Here is a 20,340-nt window from a genome sequence, read left to right as displayed (position 1 = left end):
TATATAATGTATCTAATACTTGTCACAGGCCAGAGAATTCTAAAAGAAAAAAATCTTGAAGTAACCACCTTTAAGCCAATTGGGAATGCTGCTTTCAGCAAAATCTAACAAAAAAACAAACATGAAACTAATGACCCTGAAAAATATTTGTATAGTTTCCTTTGGTCATGGTCCTACTGGCACACTTTCAGCCTTCAGTTTTTCGTGTCCTGTGGATTATAGTTAATCATAAATGGTGAATTTGTTGTTCTTATCTGAACTTTCCTTTTGTAAATTACATGCTATCCCAACACTGTATGTTTTAGAGGGTGACACCCCATAAAAGAGGCCTGTCATGTTAGGAAGGTCAAAATAAGGCCTTCCTTTGCCCCCCATCATTGGGTCTCAAGAACCCCCACTGTTGCATCCTGTTAAAAATTCTTATCTTTGAGATGCCAGATACAAAGTTGACCTTATTTGCATCTTTACTTTTTATAAAATAAAAATTTTAAAAATCTGCAGAAAGTTTTGAATTGAAAATACCAATTTAGTATACCAGAGATTATGGCAAGTGCAAGGCATTTTTCTGAGTTGAAAAAGAGGCTTTGTGATATGTGTGGAAAGAGTGGGGGTTTCCGATTCAAAAGACCTGTTTTTAAATCCCTGCATTTCAATTTTCTAAGTTTGTAACAATATGCAAGTTAACTTCTGAGCTTTCCTGTCCTCATTTATGAAAGAGGGAAAATAATTTATAGGTTTAGGGTCCAGATAAATAACAAAATGCATATGAGAGTGCCTGACATGTAATGGATGTTCAATAAAAGTAATAATAAAATAATTGGGGGAAAGGCAGTTATAAAGAGAACCAGACTATGAGATTCTCTTTAATCCTTTTTCCACTCAAATAAGAAAAAAAGATGTGAAGTAACTAGCACAGTGGCCATTTCATAGTTGACCATCAAGGGAGTTAGTTACTCTCTCATTTAACATTTCAAGTTATTTATTTGCTTGGTTTCCAGGGCTGACAAGATGTGTGTATATTCTTGACTCAGCATTCAGCAATAGATTGCCTTGTAGTGCTTCTTAAATCCTAACGTGCACAGAGTTGACCCAGGAATGTTGTTGAAGTGGATCTTCAGCAGGTCTGGTGTGGGGCCTGAGTTCTGATCCAGTGGGTCTGGGATGGGACCTGTGAATCTGCTTTTCTAAGAGGCTCCCAGATGATGACTTGAGGTTGGCTTACTGCTCACACTTTGAATCTCATGGCACCAGTGGGCCAGACAATAAATATCCTCTCTTTGTTCCTTGCAATATCTTACTTCATAGAGCTCAAAGAGTTTAGAGATGATATTATTTGGCACATTTTACAAATGAGCAATTTGTGACAACAGAGGTTGATCAATCAGTTCATAGTTGAGATCCTTCAACCTGATAGTTCAGCCACATTTCTTACCTACCATGATCATTTTTTTAAATTGTGCAACTATTCTCCCATCCTTCCTATTTAGTTTTTATGTTCCTAGAAGTTAAGAGTAATCAAATTTCTCCTTCTATCTTTATCACTATTTTCAAGCTCCTTTTGAGATCTTTGCTCATGTTAATATGTAACCATAGTTTGTCAGCATCGGCCAAAGATCAGTAGAGGTCAGGCAGATTTTGATGATTTTTGGCATAATTAATATCAGTTAGGTTTTTATATCAGAACTCCTTCCTAGTTTTTTGGAATATGCTGCCTACTTCTCCCCTAGAACCGGTGAGAAACCAGATGACATAAGAGCCATCAGCTCAGAGATACTAGGCATTTCCATGGTTCTAACCACAAAACAGCCCTGACCCACCAACGGGAATATATTTTATTCACCTCACTCTTTNNNNCTCAATATTAGAGGACAAGGTCCCATTGCTGTGGACTCCCCAGCCTCACTTTTATAAATTCCCTGGAATAAATACTATGCTGTAGGACACTTCTGCTATGTTTGTACCCCCTTTAGAAAGGCACGATCCCCTCCCCCTCCCCAGGACACACTCCCTATCGTTAAGAACCAGCCGGGGTCTCCATGCTCCAGGTTAGGTATGCTCTTAGTAATGCCCCATTCCTCTTTTCTCCCAGCTTTCCCACAAACAGCACCATAGACATATTGTTTCTAACCCATTTTTAGAAGCTAATGCTGATGGGAACATGTTCATAAGATTTTTAAACAAAGATTAGTTCAGAATAACGAGAATGTCATAATCACACTCAATGTATAAACAATGATTTTAATTTAATAAACAGTTAAATGTAGCATAATCTGCAGTTTATGAATACTGCAGAAGAGCCAGTTTAGTTTGGATCACTGGTCTCTCTTCACAGGGAGATACTAAATGGTCTTGAGCCAAAAACAACTGGGTAGAAGTCTCAGGATTGCCTGCCTGCTTGCCTGCCTTCCTTCCTTCCTTCCTTCCTTCCTTCCTTCCTTCCTTCTCTCTTTTTTTATTTCTTATCTTCTGTCTTTTGGGTGTGTTATAGGGTATACTTGCAGAATCCCTGTAAAGGGATTGATTGTTTACCTATCATAATATAGTGTAAATATTTTTAATGTCAATAAATATACATTTTCACCATTATTTTTTAAGATTCATTTATTTATTTGAGAGAAAGAGAGTGAGAGAGCAGGGTGAGGGGCAGAAAGAGAGGGAGAGAAAGAGAATCTCAAGCAGACTCCGTGCTGAGTGTGGAGCCAGACACAGGGCTTGATCCCAGGACCCTGAGATCATGACCTGAGCCAAAATCAAGAATCAGACGCTTAACCGACTGAGCCACTCAGGCACCCCTCACCATTTTTTAAAATAGTTGCTTACTATGTACATAATTATGCCATGATTTATGTAACTAATTTGCTAATGTGAGACATTCTGATTCTTTCTCAACTTCTTTTGCTTTTATAAAATACTATGCTGGTCAGTGACCTTGTTACTATCTAAGCAACTGCTGCTCGGTTATTTCTTGCTTATCTGTTCATCTGTGTACCTCCTCAAAGATTTTTCATAGGTATCTTATTTTCCTTTAGAAATGCATTGCCCATCATGGTATTTAAATAAATTTAGTAATTTTGCGATAGTATGGTAAGTATAGTGTTTAAAACTTGGATTCTGAAGTCAGCCTGCCTGAGTTTGAATGCCCCCTCTGCCATTTGTTAGCTGTGTGACCTTGGGCAAGATATTCAACCTCTTTGTACCTTAGTTCCTTCACCTACAATAAGAGGATAATAATAGTACTTATCTCATCTAGTTGTTGTGAAAATTAAGGAAATGATGTATTTAAACAGTACAGAATAGTATCTAGCATTTAATACTTGCTCAAGTAATATTAGCTACTGTTAATGATAATTAACTTGCTCTGCCTTTTTATTCACACTATTTAATCTAAATTTCCACCAAAATGTGGCTGCAGACAAAACTTCATTTTTTGGCATGAAATATTGGGAACAGAAAGAGAGGACTAAAGTGGTCTCAAGGGGGTAAAGCATGTGTTAGGAATTATGGTCGATTCTTATTATGTGTTCAGGTATCAAATATCTAATATGGTAGAGTTGCTGGACCAGGCTCCAGGCCATCAGAAGCATCTCTAGTAGTCAAGGTGGTGGAGATAGGCGTAGTTATCAGACATTCAACCAGTCACCTACCGTCAGCCAGGTTATGTGTTCAGACAGGTAGATTATCTGTGATCTTTCCTGTTCATATAAACTAGAACTGAATGGTTCTAGTACATCTAGTACATTGATTTTTACTAGAATTCCCCTAGAATTCTTTTATGTTCCTTCTTCTCTCCTAGTGAAAGTAAAGAGAAAGTAGTGTGGTTTTTGTTTTTGTTTTTGTTTTTTGCTTGTTTGTTTACTTGGGCTTTTCCTAAAGAACAGACTTTATTGTACTCATTTGACCTCCTTAGAGAGCCTTTGCTGCAAACAGTTCTTCACTATCCAGCAGGGTTCTGGCATCCCCTCAGTGGGAGCAGTGATTAGGTTTGAACTTGGGAACTATTTTGGGAGATAGGAAAATGCAGGGAATTTGGGGTCAATCGTTCACTCTTAACTACTAGAGGAGTACATCAGAAACATTTGAATTAGGCATTTTTCTGCATTTTAATTGTTAGATCAAGTCCTTGGTTGATAAAGAAATAAATTCTACAATAAATCAAATGTATGAAGGAAAGACCAGGCATTTTTCTTATCTAAAGAGGCTCTGTGTTCTCAAGCACTGAGAAAAAATTGCATGTCAAAAGACCTGATCTTTATTCTTAGTTTTGTACCAGATGTAGTTTTGTACTAAAAAGGGTAAAGCAACCTGGTTCTTTCATTTAGGCAGGAGTTCCTGGTCCTCTGTGTAATCCTCTACTATTATTGTCCAGGACAAGAGTTTGGTGGCATAGCCAAAGCCCAGTGGGACTGAGTGATCTGTGCGTGCTCCCTCAGCTAATCAGCAGGCTTGCATCTTATAATGCTTTCTTATGAAGTAGGATTCCACGTCAGCCCTCCCTCATTGGATATTTCCTAGAATATATGCTTTCTGATCAAACTATACAGAAGAAATCGTCTTCTAAAGAAAAAGCAAGAAGGAAACATTAATTAATCATAGCTTCTAACCTAATAGTGTCTGTTGAAAATATTATGGACACTGAAAACCACAAAATGTTTTTACTCCAAAGAATGGGTCTATCCTAGAACTAATAGGGATTCTAAGAGTTCCAGAATTTCTGGGAAAAGTACTCAGGGAAAATACAAGTAGCTAAACATTACTATTTTTTGAAGCCTCATTAAATGGGAATTGTAGATCCAGTCCTCCTCATGGGTTACTGAGGAAAGTAGCAACTATGAATATGTCGCCTCAATGTTCATCATGAGAGAATCAATACACCCATGTTTGGAATATTATATGGCTATTAAAATGAAATACAAAATAATGAAATATATTAATGCATTAAAAATAAAATTAAATGACATGGAAGATCTGTGATAAATTGTTCAGAAAAATAATGGTGAGAATACTATTCAGAATGTGATCTCTCAATTTTGTAAAGACAAACATAAAACCTATAAACATAAGGATATAGGTGTCTACTTGGTTAAAAGCTAGATGAACATATTTCAACTGTTAGCAGTGGATCTCCCAAGCTATTGAGAGTGAATAGAGGAGATATGAACAGTGGCATGGTGTAGGGGAGAGGTGGACAGAGAGTCATGTTTACTTTTTAATTTATTCATATCTGTATTGTTTGGAATTCTTCTCATAAACATGTATTTTTATAATATTTTTATGAAAAGCCATAAAAAATCTTTGTATCAGAAATGAATCTCTCTGTGTGTCTGGTGGCTTGAAGCCCCATTCTACAAAGAAACATGGAATCAATGAGCTAATAGTGCAAATGACAAGTATTCCTCCACCTGAAGAAACTCCTTAAAAATTACAATATAAATTGTCTCACACTTGTAAATATCAGCTGTCACATGTCACAGATTATAGGAAGAGATAAAAATGAAGTCCAAAGCTGCTATAGATGGAAATCGTTACATCTAGTTTGGGCTGATAGTAACAGTGGAAAGGAAATGTGTACAGGTGAAAAAAGATGCTGAAAGTATGCAAATATTTTCATAATAATGTGAGAAAGTTGGGGCACCTGGGTGGCTCAGTTGGTTAAGCATCTGCCTTGATCCCAGAGTCCTGGGATTGCGCCTGCATTGGGCTCCTGCTCAGTGGGGAGTCTGCTTCTCCCTCTCCCTCTGCCTGCCGCTCCCCTCCCCTCCACTCATGCTCTCGCTCTCTCTCTCAAATAAATAATAAAAACTTTAAGAAAGATAATAATGTGAGAAAGATATGCTGCTCCTTTATTATGATACTTAGCGTCTTAGATACTGATCACTGTCCTTATGCCTTCCTTTTCAAGAATTCCATCTCAACATAGAGGAGAATAATTTCCATGGAAATGAATCCATTAACTAAAGAACACATTTGTACTGAGAAGTTAATGTGTGCACTGCTTTAGATACAGGGTGGGGGAGGGGAGCACAAAGATGAGTAAGACCAAGCATTGCCTCCTGGTGCTCCTAATCTAATGGGGGAGCTGAGGTGGTGTTCTGGTTCTGAAGTGCCACGGGGACCGTACTAAGCATACAAATGCATAAACTAAACTAAGACTTCAGAATAGAGTGGATGGATGCTCCCTCCAAGAGGAGGTGTTTCGTTTTTTATTTTGTTTTGTTTCAGAGTAGAATAAACCTTAACATCATTGTAAGCAGAGGAGGAAGAGTCCGTATAGAGAGGTGACAATGAGATAAGAGAAAGGAGGTGATGAATAGGAGTTAACCCTGATAGAAGCCTGAAAAGAGCCCAGGGGTGAGAGGACAGCCATGAGGAGGAGGAAGGATAGTACACAAAACATGTAAAAGAAAGAAGGGGGCCTGAGTGGTGAGGCAGAGCTGCCCTGGGAGGCGAAGGAAGAGGAAACCAGAAGAGTCCATTTATAACAGGTTTGACTTTCTCTGCCTAGTGGGAAGTTACAATATTGACAGGATGAAAGTTGTGGTAGGCTTGGGGGCTGTGGAAAGACTTGGAACAGCCACTGTGAAGAATATAAGTCAACCAAGGATTAGTATTTTTCTGTTCTTTGGGTTAATACCTAGTAGTGCAATTGCTGAATTATAGGGTATTCGTATTTTTAACTTTTTGAGGAACCTCCATACTCTTTCCCAGAGTAGCTGCCCCGGTTTGCATTCCCACCAGCACTGCTCCAGGGCTCCACTTTTTCCACACCCTCACCAACACCTGTTGTTTCTTGTGTTCTGACAGGTGTGCAGTGATATCGCATTCCAGTTTTGATTTGTATTTCCCTGATGATCACTGATGTGGAACATCTTTTCACGTGTCTGTTGGCCATCTGGAAGTCTTCTTTGGAAAAATGTCTATTCATGTCTTCTGCCCATTTTTTAATTGGATTATTCGTTTTTTGGGTGTTGAGGTTTATAAGTTCTTTATATATTTTGGATACTAACCCTTTATCAGAAATGCCATTTGCAAATATCTTCTCCCATCCTGTAGTTTGCCTTTTAGTTTTGTTGATTTTTTCCTTTGCTGTGCAGAAGCTTTTTATTTTGATGTAGTCCCAATAGTTTGTTTTTGCTTTTGTTTCCCTTGCCTCAGGAGACATATCTAGAAAGAAGTTGCTATGGCCAACATCAAAGAGATTACTGTCTGTGTTCTCCTCTAGGATTTTTATGGTTTCAGGTCCCACATTTAGGTCTTTAATCCATTTTGAATTTATTTTTGTGCATGGTGTAAGAAAGTGGTCCAGTTTTATTCTTTTGCATGTTGCTGTCCGCCCCAATGTTTATAGCAGCACTATCTACAGTAGTCAAATTATGGAAACAGCCCAAGTGTCCATCAGTTGAGGAATGGATAAAGAACATGTGGTAAATACATATATGCAATGGAATATTTTTCAGCCCTAAAAAAGAATGAAATCTTGCCATTTGGAATGACATGGATGGAACTAGAGAGTATAATGCTAAGTGAAGTAAGTCAGTCAAGGAAAGACAAATACCATATGATTTCACTCATATGTGGAATTTAAGAAACAAAACAAATGAACAAAGGGGGGAAATAGAGGCAAGTCAAGAAACAGACTCTTTTTTTTTTAAGATTTTATTTATTTATTTGACAGAGACAGCGAGAGAGGAAACACAAGCAGGGGGAGTGGGAGAGGGAGAGCAGGCTTCTCACCGAGCAGGGAGCCTGATGCGGGGCTCGATCCCAGGACCCTGGGATCATGACCCGAGCCGAAGGCAGACACCTAACGATTGAGCCACCCAGGCGCCCCAAGAAATGGACTCTTTTTTTTTAAAAAAAAAGATTTTATTTATTTATTTGGCAGAGATAGAGACAGCCAGTGAGAGAGGAAACACAAGCAGGGGGAAGAAGAAGGCTCATAGCAGAGGAGCCTGATGTGAGGCTCGATCCCATAACGCCGGGATCACGCCCTGAGCCGAAGGCAGACGCTTAACCGCTGTGCCACCCAGGCGCCCCGAAATGGACTCTTCACTATAGAGAACAAACTGATGGTTACCAGAGGAGAGGTGGGTGGGGGGATGGGTGAAACAGGTGATGGTGATTAAGGAAGGCACGTGTCCTGATGAGCACCTGGTGATGTATGGAAATGTGGAATCACTATATTGTACACCTGAAACTAATATTACACAGTATTTAACTAACTGGAATTTCAGTTAAAACTTAAAAAAAAATAAGTCAGGGGTGATTAGCAGGGTTGTGGAGCATCACTGAGGTCCCAACTGAGGTGGAGTGGGATGAATCTTTAATGAAACTAATAAAAAGAAAACTTTTCATTGCTTTCTCTGGCATTGTGGCAGCTAGGCATAGAGGCATGGAAATTCAGCTTGGCCAGAATGCATGTTTTGTAGAAATAATGATTCTTCAGTTGAAAGCTGTGTATGAAAATTTATCAGAAAGTAGTCAAATAATTGCATCATTTCAGATTTCACTTTGTTAATATGTTTATTTCCCCTTTATTTTTAGTTAAATCAGTTAACTATAGTCCGTAAAGAAGTGGGAAAATACCCTGTACTTTGAGTGTTAACTAACCAAGTAATGCCATTAGAATTTCTAAAGTTTCTAGCTCATAGTTGCTTCTCATACATTATGTATTTTTAGGCTGGAAAAACTAATAACATCCTTTTTGGAAGACCAAGATCCAGAGAGTAGACTAGAGGTTGGCACTGATATGCGTAAAATTCATCACTGTTTCCACCATTTAAAGGTAAATTTCAGCATTTCCTCTAGTAGAAGCCATTGTCTGCCATGTTGAAACTGCAGTAAAGTTTGCCTAGTTGACTAGCTCTTAAAAGATTAGGAACCAGCTTCACATCTGCAGAATGGTATGATCTTCGAACAAGACTGGAATTATTCCAGAATTTCTTCAGAGATTGTCTCTTACCTGCCAGTGAATAAGCTCAGACCATGGACTTGTAATTCTTTTGCCAGGAATCTCTAACTCTGGTATACAGAATAATTCCATGTTCAAAAACCATTTGTTTTCAACATATATCAAGAAAATTGTGTCCCACGTTTTTCCCCAGCAGTTTAGATTTATCCATATAAACCCTCAGTTTCTCTCTGCCTCATGTTTTACCTTTCATGATGACACAGTGGGAGTATCATTAACTTTTATTTCTACCTCACTTGTAGTTTGGCATTCTTCACTACGATAATAAACATTAATTGTGAGTCTGCTATGGGACAGGCATTGGGAAAGCAAAATTGAATAAGTAAGTCATGAAGAAGACATATATGTGCAGTATAAGTATAACACATGATAAGTGATATTTTTAAAAGTGTGAATCAAGTAGTATGGGGTTAAGGAGAAAGAGAAAGAAGCTCAAGAGGAGATAATTCTTAAGTAGGAATTTCTTTTTTTTTTATAATAATATTTTTTTATTATATTATGTTAGTCACCATACAGTACATCCCTGGTTTTTGATGTAAAGTTCGATGATTCATTAGTTGCGTACTTTCTTTATCCCTTAAGTAGGAATTTCTGAGTTTAGGGAAGGAGAGAGGTGATAGCAGAGAACAGGATGAGGAAGGGGAGGGGAGAGACAACAGGGACAGGGGAAGGCAGCTGCATTGCAGAGAGAGGGAAGGAAGGAAGGACAGGCACGCCAGTGCAAGGAACTGTCGAAGGCAAATAGAGTCCAAGAAACTAAGAGATTTGGAAGAGAGGTAGGGGCTCTAAGCTCTTATTTCATCTTACAGAAACTATTGAATGATAAGAAGATTCATGGAAAAAGCACAGTCTCCTCTGAAATCAAAGATCAAGACTGCCAAGAACCATTAAAGGAAGAATACCAAAAGCTCCGAGACATTCTACAGCAGAGGGATAATGAAATCAGTATCCTTTCCAAAGCGATTGGAAACCGACCCCTTGCGGCCTCGAAAGAGGGAGGGGGGACACTTCAGTGCCTTCCGCTAGCCACATCACCTAGCCCCCAGCCCTGCTTCCAGTTCACACTGACTCTTGCCATTTAGGAGAGGTCCCTCCCACACACAGAATGTAGTGAACAGTGAAAAACACAGTTGCTATAAAAGAAACACTTTGTTTTTAGCTAGATACAGTTACTATTTTGGGGAATATTTCAGTTTATCGAAAAGCATGGTCTTTTTTACACCATCCCTTAACATGAAATTTTTTTTTAAATCTATTTTTTTGGACTACTCTGCTGTGCTCTTTCTGTTTTAGTTCTGAGCCAATAAGTTAGCTAGTTATCTTTAGCTGACTGACCGGACACTGGGCTGACCACAGCCTCACCAGGGCCCAGAATTTGTGGCTGGTGTGTGGGCGGCACTCAAATGGTGGCTGAAAACTGACAAACGGTATTTAGCTTATGAAGAGCAGAGATTGATTTAAATGTAACTTCTTTTTATTTAAAAGCCAGATCTACTGCTTTAGGCTCCACTTAACAAATGTTCCCAAATTTGGAAGCAAGTATTGATACGTGTTCAGGATGGAATACTTTTTGGCTCTAGGAGGCAGTGTGTTTGGGGTGCCCCAAGTGCCAGCAGCCCTTGGGAGCTGCCTCCAGGTACAGGCTGGGTGGCTTAGACCTCAGGTCTCCCCAGCATTTCTTGGGTCTTGTTTCTCATTTTATCTGTCAAGCTTCTTGTAAAAGATTTGACATTTTCATTGCATTTGCAGACTTTGAACGTGCACAAGAAGTTATTTCAGTCAGTTATCAACAGGTATTTGTGTTCATTTTAAAAAAATACTAAAGGGCCTTTTAGCTGCAGCTGATGTGCAAAAATGCATAAAAATAGGGGCACCTGGGTGGCGCAGTTGTTGAGCGTCTGCCTTCGGCTCAGGGCGTGATCCCAGCGTTCTGGGATCGAGCCCCACATCAGGCTCCTCCACTGGGAGCCTGCTTCTTCTTCTCCCCCTCCCCCTGCTTGTGTTCCTTCTCTCACTGGCTGTCTCTCTGTCTGTCAAGTAAATAAATAAAATCTTTTTTAAAAATGCATAAAAATAACCTACATGAAAGACATCCAGTAATAAAGAGGTAAAAACAAACCACACACAAGGTAGGCACGCTGCCTGATTAACCTCGGTCTCTAATTTTATCTGAGTATTAGCAGACCCTGTACGCCTGATCCAAGTGAGTTTTAGCTGCTTTCTTATCCAGCCAGCAACAGTAGGTTCAGCTGCGAATTATACTCCCATGCGAGGCCTTGTCTGTGACTGCTGTCCACAGGGTCACCCTGCATTCCTTTCCCTCTCTTTCACCCTGTCCAGCTCCAGGGATGCTCCCAGTTCAGGCCTCAGGCCTGGCCCCAGCCCTAGTCTGAGCTCTGCTTCTTTTCCAAGCCTTTATTCTATTTTAGGATCTTCTCCCCTAAACACTGCTACCAACTTCCTAATCCCCTCCTGGGCTTATGAATGTGTGTACCTATAGGAGGTATGAGATGAGATATGACAGCGAAGAAACAGTCTGGGCTTGCGCATGTATGTTTATTTAAATGAGAGGGTCACAGAAACATACATCATCTCCCTTATTGACCACCACATCCAGGTACCACTGGTCATGTGGGGCTGCCCTAGATTCTTTATGGACTGGGAATGACCTGAGCAGTGTCTCCTCCTTCTGAGACTCATATTCAAAATGATGGCATGTAGGAGCCATGGTGAAAAGATCACTGAACTTAAAGTTCACACCTGGGTTGACATGCTAGCTCTTCCTGCATTGGCTCCATAGCTATTCAATGGAACGGTTTCCTACTCTTCAGTAGTAAGACCATAAAGCCTTCCCTGCCAACCTCACAGTGCTGAGCAAAGCTGGTAAGGTAAGTTACTGGAAAGTGCTTTGAATACTTTTGAGCACATAGTGTGGTATGATGGGAGATAGGACACTGTAGACAATGGGCAAACTCAGAAGGAAAAATAGCAGCTCAGATTTACTCATCACAAAGCTTGTGCTCATGAAGGGCTAATGACCAAGAAATGCTGTTGAAATTTCAAAGTTTCTCACAGTCAGGGTGGAGGAAATTTCACATCTCATTTGTAGAACCACCAAGGTGAAGACTGACAGGAAGAATGAGAAAGATCTGGTATATGGGAAAAACGGTAATACTTGAGCTCAACAAAAGACAGTAATGCAACCAAATGACAGTGAACGACATTGAATACTCTTCTTGGGAAGGGAGTGAAAATGGTGTCATTTCAGTGACATTATCAGCCTGAGTGAAGTTCAGACACCCCTTCGCCAAACATGTAACAGCATGTCATTCAGGACCCCGCACAACAAAGGCCCAAGTTAAATGAAATGGGCAGGGGAAGAAGACAAAGGAAAGGTGGGAAGAAGGAAAGCAGCCAAGGAGATAAATCTGTACTCTGATCTTTATGAAATGTACATCAGAACGCTGCTTGTCTCTGGTTAAATTCTGCCAGGGCCGGTTAGAATGAATCTCAGCTCCTTACTCCATATCACAAGGCCCTACGTGATGGTGCCCTTGCCAAGCCCCTGATATCATTGATTATGTCTCTGTCCCATGTGTTAGACTTTGGTCACAGTGTCATTTTGTGTTCTAACACCTGGTTTCTCAAGCTTGGCACTTTTGACATTTGAGGCTATATAATTCTCTGCTGTGGGGGCTCCCCTGTGCATTGTAGGGTGTTTTGCAGCCTCTCTGGCCTCTACCCACTGGACTTCAATAACAACATCTGCCCCCCAACTGCAGTATGACAATCAGAAATGCTTCCAGACATGACCAAATGCCCTCTGGGTGGTAATACAGCCCCCGTTGGGAGCCACTGACAAGGCCCTTCTCCGGAGGGTTTTAGCACTAGCCATGAACTCTGCTGGCATACTCTTCCTCTGGCTGCTGCCTTTTGTTGTTAAGCTTAAATGTCACTCTTAGGAAAGTCTTTTGTGAGTCCCCAATGTAGAGTAGCCACTCAGTCATTCTTGATCTTTTAAAAATTAGCTATCCTTTCATCCTCTAACTTTCGGTACATGTGCGTGAGATCTGACTTTCCCCAGTAGGACATCTGCTTTGTGAGAGTGAGAAACTAGTCTACCTTTTCATCATTCCTTCCCTCTGCCTAGAATAGTGCCTGGCATATAGTATGAGCTCCACTGCACACTGTCGAGTGGGTGAGTGAATGGAGGTTGCCATTGCAGTGTGAGAACTGGTGGAGGCATCTGATGCTATGGATAACCAGTTCCGCACGAGAAGGCATGGAAGCTGTGGGCAGAGCACTGTTCCTCTCTGCCAGGCCAAGGCCCACACACCCTCTTTGGTAAGGACACACTTTTTGAGGCAAAGATTGGAAGCCACATCAGGGACTCTGAGAGAAAGAGTGAGTATGCTTCTGGAAATCTCCAAGAAGTTGGAGTCAAAGCTGAAGAGGAAGATGGAAATCAAATGACCCCCATGAGACTTGCCCAAGAACATCCAAGTCTCTCTCCACCACCTCCATATTTCCTCACTCCTATTTTAGTGATGCCATCTCTAGGGATGGTGGAGGCCTGCAATTCCACTTACAGCATATGCATCTGGAGTTCTGAGATTCTGAAAAAGGATTTTATCTTTTCTCTCAGGGATGGCAGAAATCCCTTAGAGTTCTCAGCATCTTGAGCCCAAAAGAACAGCAAAGGAGGATGGCAGGCAGTGAAGTTATCGCTCCTCCTCAGTGCTCCCAGTGTATCAAAGCGGCCCACCAGAAGGTGCACTGTAAAATAATGTGTCCGTACCAAGAATTCACTTCTTCTCAGCTCCATTTGGGACCAAAATTTAGAGACTTTTTTTTTTTAAGTGTCTGTAAGTCCCATTCAAATGTATGCTAAGCAAACGTGTGTTGGATGTAGGGGTGCTCTGGCCACCGAGACTGATTTGGCTGCTCTGCCAGTTGGGTGGATTCTGGCGTTCTCCCTCTCTACCCCTCCTGCTGCCTCCTGAGCAGCATCCTGGATTCAAGTCTTACTTGTTCACAGATACATCCGTAGCTCCAGTGCCTGCTCCTACAAAGTGTTCCTTTTATTTCTGGTAAACCCTTACATAAGAATTTTAAGTCTTGGGGCGCCTGGGTGGCACAGTCATTAAGCATCTGCCTTTGGCTCAGGGCGTGATCCCAGCGTTCTGGGATCGAGTCCCACATCGGGCTCCTCCGCTGGGAGCCTGCTTCTTCCTCTCCCACTCCCCTGCTATGTTCCCTCTCTCGCTGGCTGCCTCTCTGTCACATAAATAAATAAAATCTTAAAAAAAAAAAAAGAATTTTAAGTCTTTACCTGTTTAAACTCAGAACACTTTAAAGACCTTGGGGTTTGCGAATTTTTCATATAATGGTGCCATATTGAAAGATCAGTTGCTTCCTAAATTGTCTATAGTAGGTAAATGACTTCAGGAAGTTGAAGTCTTCCTTCAGTGGTCTCTTTACCATATGACACTTGATCTTAGCCAAAAGGCCGAGAAGCGATCTTTACCATATGACAAATAGCAAATATTGTTGGGAATATTAACCTCAACTGAAATATTAGTGCTTTGATCGTTGCAACTTAGCATGAGTCACTAAATCCTTAAATCAAGTTTCAGATATTCTGGTCAATATGCTAAAGAAAGAAAAGAAGAAAGCTCAAGATGCTCTCCACTTACCCAGCATGGGTAGAAGTGAGTGTAGACACTCACAGAGCTCGCCCTTCCCACCTTGGAACCCAGAAGGTCTGAAGACATTGCCATCCTCAGCAACCACACAGGTCCAGGACATCAGCACTTTTGGGTACAGATCCGGTTTGCTCCACAGTAAAACAGGTCAGTTATATTTACTTATAAATTATCTTAAGTATAGAAAACATAGGCTTAAATGAGAAAACATAGGCTATCATAAGTTATACATCTATAGAAAAAGTAGAATAAACATGGAAATGATTATAATTTTATCATTCTATTCATCATTGTAATTCTTATCGTTGTTATTATTACTAATATTTCTTGAGGTTTTAAAGTTGTATCAGCAGCAGTTGTAGCAGCAATAACAAAAATCCCCAAGTAAGGTTCCTCCTAAAAGGAAAAAAAAGAAACAAGTCTGGCATTCCTCATTCTCTATAATGGAATTCAGCATAGCATTTCTTGGTTTTAGATATGCAAGGGTGAAGAAATGACAACTTATTTGTTATAATTATTTTTTATAACTATCAAGTCTCTTAAATACCAGTTTCCAAAATTGATGACTGAACTGAAAACACAAAGTATGAATTGTCCCAGAGCCCAGAGACAGAAATAGATGGGTTCAGGGCAACAGGAGAAAAGTTAAAGTTAGAGGAAGGAACAAAACCTTTCCTCTGATAGAGGAGTGAAAGAATAAGGACAGATGTTGCATTGCCAATGTGATGACACAGTATTTATTTCTAAATCAGAATAAGCTATCTGCAGCAAAATAATTTAAAAATATTATCACAGTCTGACTTAAAGGATAAGAAACAAACAAAATTTTGTCAGATAGTAGGATTTGACAGGGTTGCATCAACTAGAGGCACTCTCCCCACTTGTAGCTTCTGATCAGTATGTCAACTCTGCAGCTTCAGAACCACGCTGGAGGCCTGGGTTGGTTTGTGTTATTTTCTCTTTCTGTTAGACCCGCAGAGAATGATGTACAGTCATGTGATGGATGCCTTTCTCTTGAAGACATTGAGGAATCTGAAATATGGAATGTACTAGAACTAAGGGATGGAAACCTTCCCTTTTTGGCAACAGAGGTTGAAATTTTCTGTATAAATATTTGTTGGTATGGGTGACCTGATGTACATGGTTTTCTAAAGGATTTAGCTTGGGAATAATTAGAGGATGGTACTCATTAAGAAGGATACTTTTTAATCAATAAAGACAAGATTGAGAAGCCTGGAAATATACTTCATGATATTATATCCCTTTATCTCTTAATTCTAAATCTTCTTGCTTTGAGTATTTATTTAGCAACATAGTAGAATAAATTCAAAATCAAAGGAAACCAAAAATGCTGTTTTTACCATTTATCATGGTGGCAGTAGACAGGGAAAGCAATTATTCCTCTCTGTGATTGTTTTCCATACAGCATTCCTATACTCTGTTATGGGTAACAGCTGGTTCTAAAAAAAAAAGGAGGCCCTCTGGATTGGTGAATTCATTAGTTCATCCATCAATTTATTTATTCCTTTATTCATTCAACATATATTTATTGAGTACACACTTTGTTCCACATACCGTGCTAATTATTACTATTATGGCTACAGCTTACATAGCCTAGATAGATAGATAGATAGATAGATAGATAGATAGATAGATAGATAGATAGATAGATATCAGGTACTATTCAAAGTTGTCCAATTGAATTAACTCATCTAATCCTTATTCTATAGGTTCTTGTTTTACCCCCATATTCTATAAGAGCATACGAGGACAAACACAACCTCTGATCTCAGAGCACTTAGAGACTGACAGAGAAGAGAGCTTTGAACAATTAATTATAAAAGTACACTTCTGTATTACTGATAGGGCACATACCAGGGAACCCAACCTCAAGTTAAGTAAGGAGGGCACGTATTCCATGGTGCACTGGGTGTTATACGCAAGTAATGAATCATGGAACTTTACATCAAAAACTTGGGATGTACTGTATGGTGACTAACATAATAAAAATTTTTTATTAAAAAAAAAAGATCAGAAAGATCCCAAAAGGGACGTGGGGGGGGGGAGTGTGGCTGGAAGCAATATTGTAAGCAGAAGGAGTCATTTGAATAGTTTTTGGGGCCTTTGTGTTGGAAAGGAGCATTTTAGGAAGTGAAAAGGCCAAGATGGGTGGGGAGGGAGAGGCTGGGAAGACATGTTGAGTAATGTAGCAGAACAGATTGGCAGAGGACACAGAGTATGCATGACTAATTAGAAGGCCATTGTAGCGTAGTGGTCCAGGCCAAAGGATGGGGATGATGAGAGAAAGATGGGGGGATCCGAAGGATTTAGGAGGGAGAGTGAGCAGGGCTTGGTGACTAACGGATGTGGGGGTAAGGGTGAGGATGGGTCTCCAGTCTCTGGGTGGCTGGTGAGGCTCTTTGTGGAGGTAAGGAACAGTGCAACAGTTGACATTGTTGGCTATAGAGAGCAGAGCCTGGCATCTTTACTGACAGGAAAGGTCGCAGTCAGTATCCACGTTAGACTACTGTGCTCATGATGGAAGGAACTGTTTGTTCACTGGCCTTCAAAGACACACACCATTATGCCTGTGCAGAAGTGGCCTCGGATATCACTGCCCCGCCCCTTGCTGTGTGCCAGACCTTTTCTGTTTCTATTTTCTCTTACCCACACCATCTCCCTTCTCATAATTCTTCTTCCCCATAGCTTCTCATAATCTCTCTCCTAACTCATAATTACAGTCAACTTTTTCAGTAACCCTTCTCTTCCCTTGATACTACTATCAAGACAGCCTGTAGTTTTGTTTGGAGAATGAATTAAGTTTACTTGAATAGAAAATCACTGAAAAAAAAAATAATGGAAATTGTTTGTAAAGGCCAAGTACGAATGAAGTAAAAGAGTTTTGGAGAAAAGCCTTAGAGTTGAAAGGCTTTTTGAGTTGTTTTAACTGTTGTTGGATATAGTTCTAGCAATGACTTTAAATAGGAATAAGCTAACAAATGGATTGATAATGATCTAAGCATTTGGAGGAGGGACTGATGAAGGATTGATTTTATTTTTTGGCAAAACTACAGATAGGATGAAATTGCTGTGGATGAATCAGTGCCACAAAGCAACAGGTAATGGGATAGTTTATCACAATGTTTAAGATCCTAGGAGCTGATTAGGCTTTTATGACTGCATTATTTTATACAAGAAGCTTGTGTGAACTAAGCCACATACAAAAAAAATTAATAATCATGTTGTTTTGGAAGATTTCTGCCGTATGTAGGTGTTGTCAATTCCTATTAAGCATCCCCTGGGCTGCCTTCAATGCAGAACGCAAGTAGATTTGACCTCCTCCACTCTGATGATCCTCCACCTTCTTGCCTTCACCCCCCTCACTTGATGCTGAAAATGTCTTCTTTCAAATTTCTTGTACTAAAAGAAAATGAAACCAAATTCATGGTTCACTCTAGAGCCCCACACAGTCATTGTGCAAGCAGCCTGCCAAGGCAGAGGAAGGAAGGTTAGGGGCTTTGGGGCTTCTTGGGTTTTTTGGAGGTTAAATGTCTGTTTTGGTTTCATTGAAGTAATGAGAGGGATTGTTCAGCTCCACATTTTGAAAAGAGTCATATGGTTCTCTTTAAAATAGTAGGACTTTGATAGTTTGGTTTTCTTGTTTGGTTTTTTGGGGTTTTGTTGTTTTTGTTGTTGTTTACTTTTTTAGTCCTCTGATTGTGTGTTCCAGATAGTCACCTAGAACCAGTCAGTATTCCAAAAGCCCCTGATGATTCACCAAATCCTTTAACTGGGATGCTAACAGAACCCACTCATCACAGGTGATGCCACTGGCATTTTAAAAGGTGAACTGATACGCAACTAATGAATCATTGAACTTTACATCAGAAACCAGGGATGTACTGTATGGTGACTAACATGATATAATAAAAAAAAAACATTAAATAAATAAATAAATAAATAAATAAATAAATAAATAAATAAAAGGTGAGTTGAAAGCCAAAGCCACAGCTTGGGGGCTCCAGGATCTTTTCTCTTATTTACTCCTAAGAATTTATTGAATCCCCACTATGTGCATGGAAGCTCCAAAGGTAGAGGTGGTAGGGGGGACCAATGGAAACTGAGAAATGGTCTCTGCCCCTGAGAGCTTACATTTAAATAGCAGAGGCTGGCTTGGTACCCTAAGAGAAGAGAATAAAGTAACAAATGCTATACACAGGAGCTGGAAGAAATGCTGTAAGAAGTCAAAGGAGAAGGCAGGGATTTTAATAAGTGGATTGGGAAAGCATTATAAAGCAAGTGACATGGAAGTTAGGTCTCAAAGAATTGGTAGAATTTGGACAAAGATGGATAGAAGAACATTCTATTACATTCCAGATTTAAAGAATATTATGAGTAAAGGCTTGGGAACAGGAAAGCAAGGGAAAATATGTAGAGTTGGCAAGGGTACTTATTTAGCTGGGGCCTTGAAGAGGTACAGGAAGTCCAAAGACATAAGGCTAGAAAAATGAGTGAGAAATTGTTGGGATGACTGCTTCAGGGAGAGGGAGTAGAGAAATAGATGGGAACATTCTCTTTTAACTTTTTATGCTTTCCTATTGTTTTAATTTCTTATATTCAATTTCTTACCGTGTTATGAAACCTTGAATGCCTCACTAGGGAATTGCCTTCATAGGGTTGCAGGGAACCACCAAGACAGAGGGGGCACGGTGATACCTGTGCTCTGGGAAAGTATTTGTGGAAGAAATCTTTAGAGTATCTTGGAGGTGAAATGCCTGGAGATGTGAGTAAATGGTTTAGGAAATAAAACAGTACAAGGTGGGAGTGATGGAAACAGAGAAGAGGCAAGGAGCATGAAAAGATACAACAGAGGGAGTCCACAACAGTTCTCCATGGCATAAACAACCCTTTCTTCTCCCTCTTCCTGGTTTTCCCAGTTCTTCTGGCATTGAGGATGCAGTTACAGGCACAGCCAGGAGTTGGGAAGCTGGCACTTCTCTGGCATGATGCATCAAGCCTGGAGTCCGTTCCTTGAGTTGCTTTACTCGTGCTCAAAGAATTGCTCTCTGGACCAAAAGCTACTGTTACAAAGGTTTCATATACTCCCATCATCCACTAAGTTGAAAAGAAGAGCTCAGAGAGAAATCGATAGAACAAAACTCACCCATAAAACCAGAGAAAAAGAATAGAGATGAGGTTTTCTAAGATCCTTTCCAACTTGCTTTGTTACAAGCCTCAGGCACAAAAGTTCACCTCTTGCCTTTCAAATCTCCCATGATCCATCTTACCCTCTCTTTTGGAACTGACCACACTTTTGTCCTTTCATTTCCCTGTAAATGCAATTAAAGAGACAGTCAGTAAATGGATCATTGCCCTCTCTGTAGCTCCATGGCCAATGTCACTTCTGTAGAGCACAGTATTGAGATTACTCTGAGCACTACCTCTGAGAAATGCATCTTTGCATCCCTCCTATTTGAAGGGTTCATAGATTAGATGAAATGAATAAATGATGGTGAAAAAAGAGAAAGAGGAGGGGGGAAACTGAGAACAGATCTCTGTTTTAAGTTTAAAATCAAGGCTTACCCCCATTTCCATTTATTTTATCTGATAATCTTTGTGATTCCAAAAAGGTCTTCAAACCTAAAAACTGAACAAACAAATAGGAGT

The 20,340-nt window shown here is 40.1% G+C and overlaps 1 protein-coding gene across 2 annotated transcripts in view; it reads left to right on the top strand.

Moving 5' to 3' along the window:
- Positions 1-20,340, top strand: part of KIF6 (kinesin family member 6) — a 463,572-nt gene that overhangs the window by 226,741 nt on the left and 216,491 nt on the right. For both annotated transcript variants that reach the window (XM_040645113.1, XM_040645114.1), the window contains 3 exons: positions 8,677-8,782; positions 9,778-9,913; positions 14,605-14,820. In XM_040645113.1, coding sequence (XP_040501047.1) covers positions 8,677-8,782; positions 9,778-9,913; positions 14,605-14,820 — 458 coding nt within the window. The remainder of the gene's footprint in view (positions 1-8,676; positions 8,783-9,777; positions 9,914-14,604; positions 14,821-20,340) is intronic.

Source organism: Ursus maritimus, unplaced genomic scaffold (genome assembly GCF_017311325.1).
Source record: "Ursus maritimus isolate PB19 unplaced genomic scaffold, ASM1731132v1 scaffold_30, whole genome shotgun sequence".
NCBI classification, from domain to species: domain Eukaryota; kingdom Metazoa; phylum Chordata; class Mammalia; order Carnivora; family Ursidae; genus Ursus; species Ursus maritimus.
Note: the sequence above shows the minus strand (reverse complement) of the source record. Positions and strands in the feature narration are given on the sequence as shown.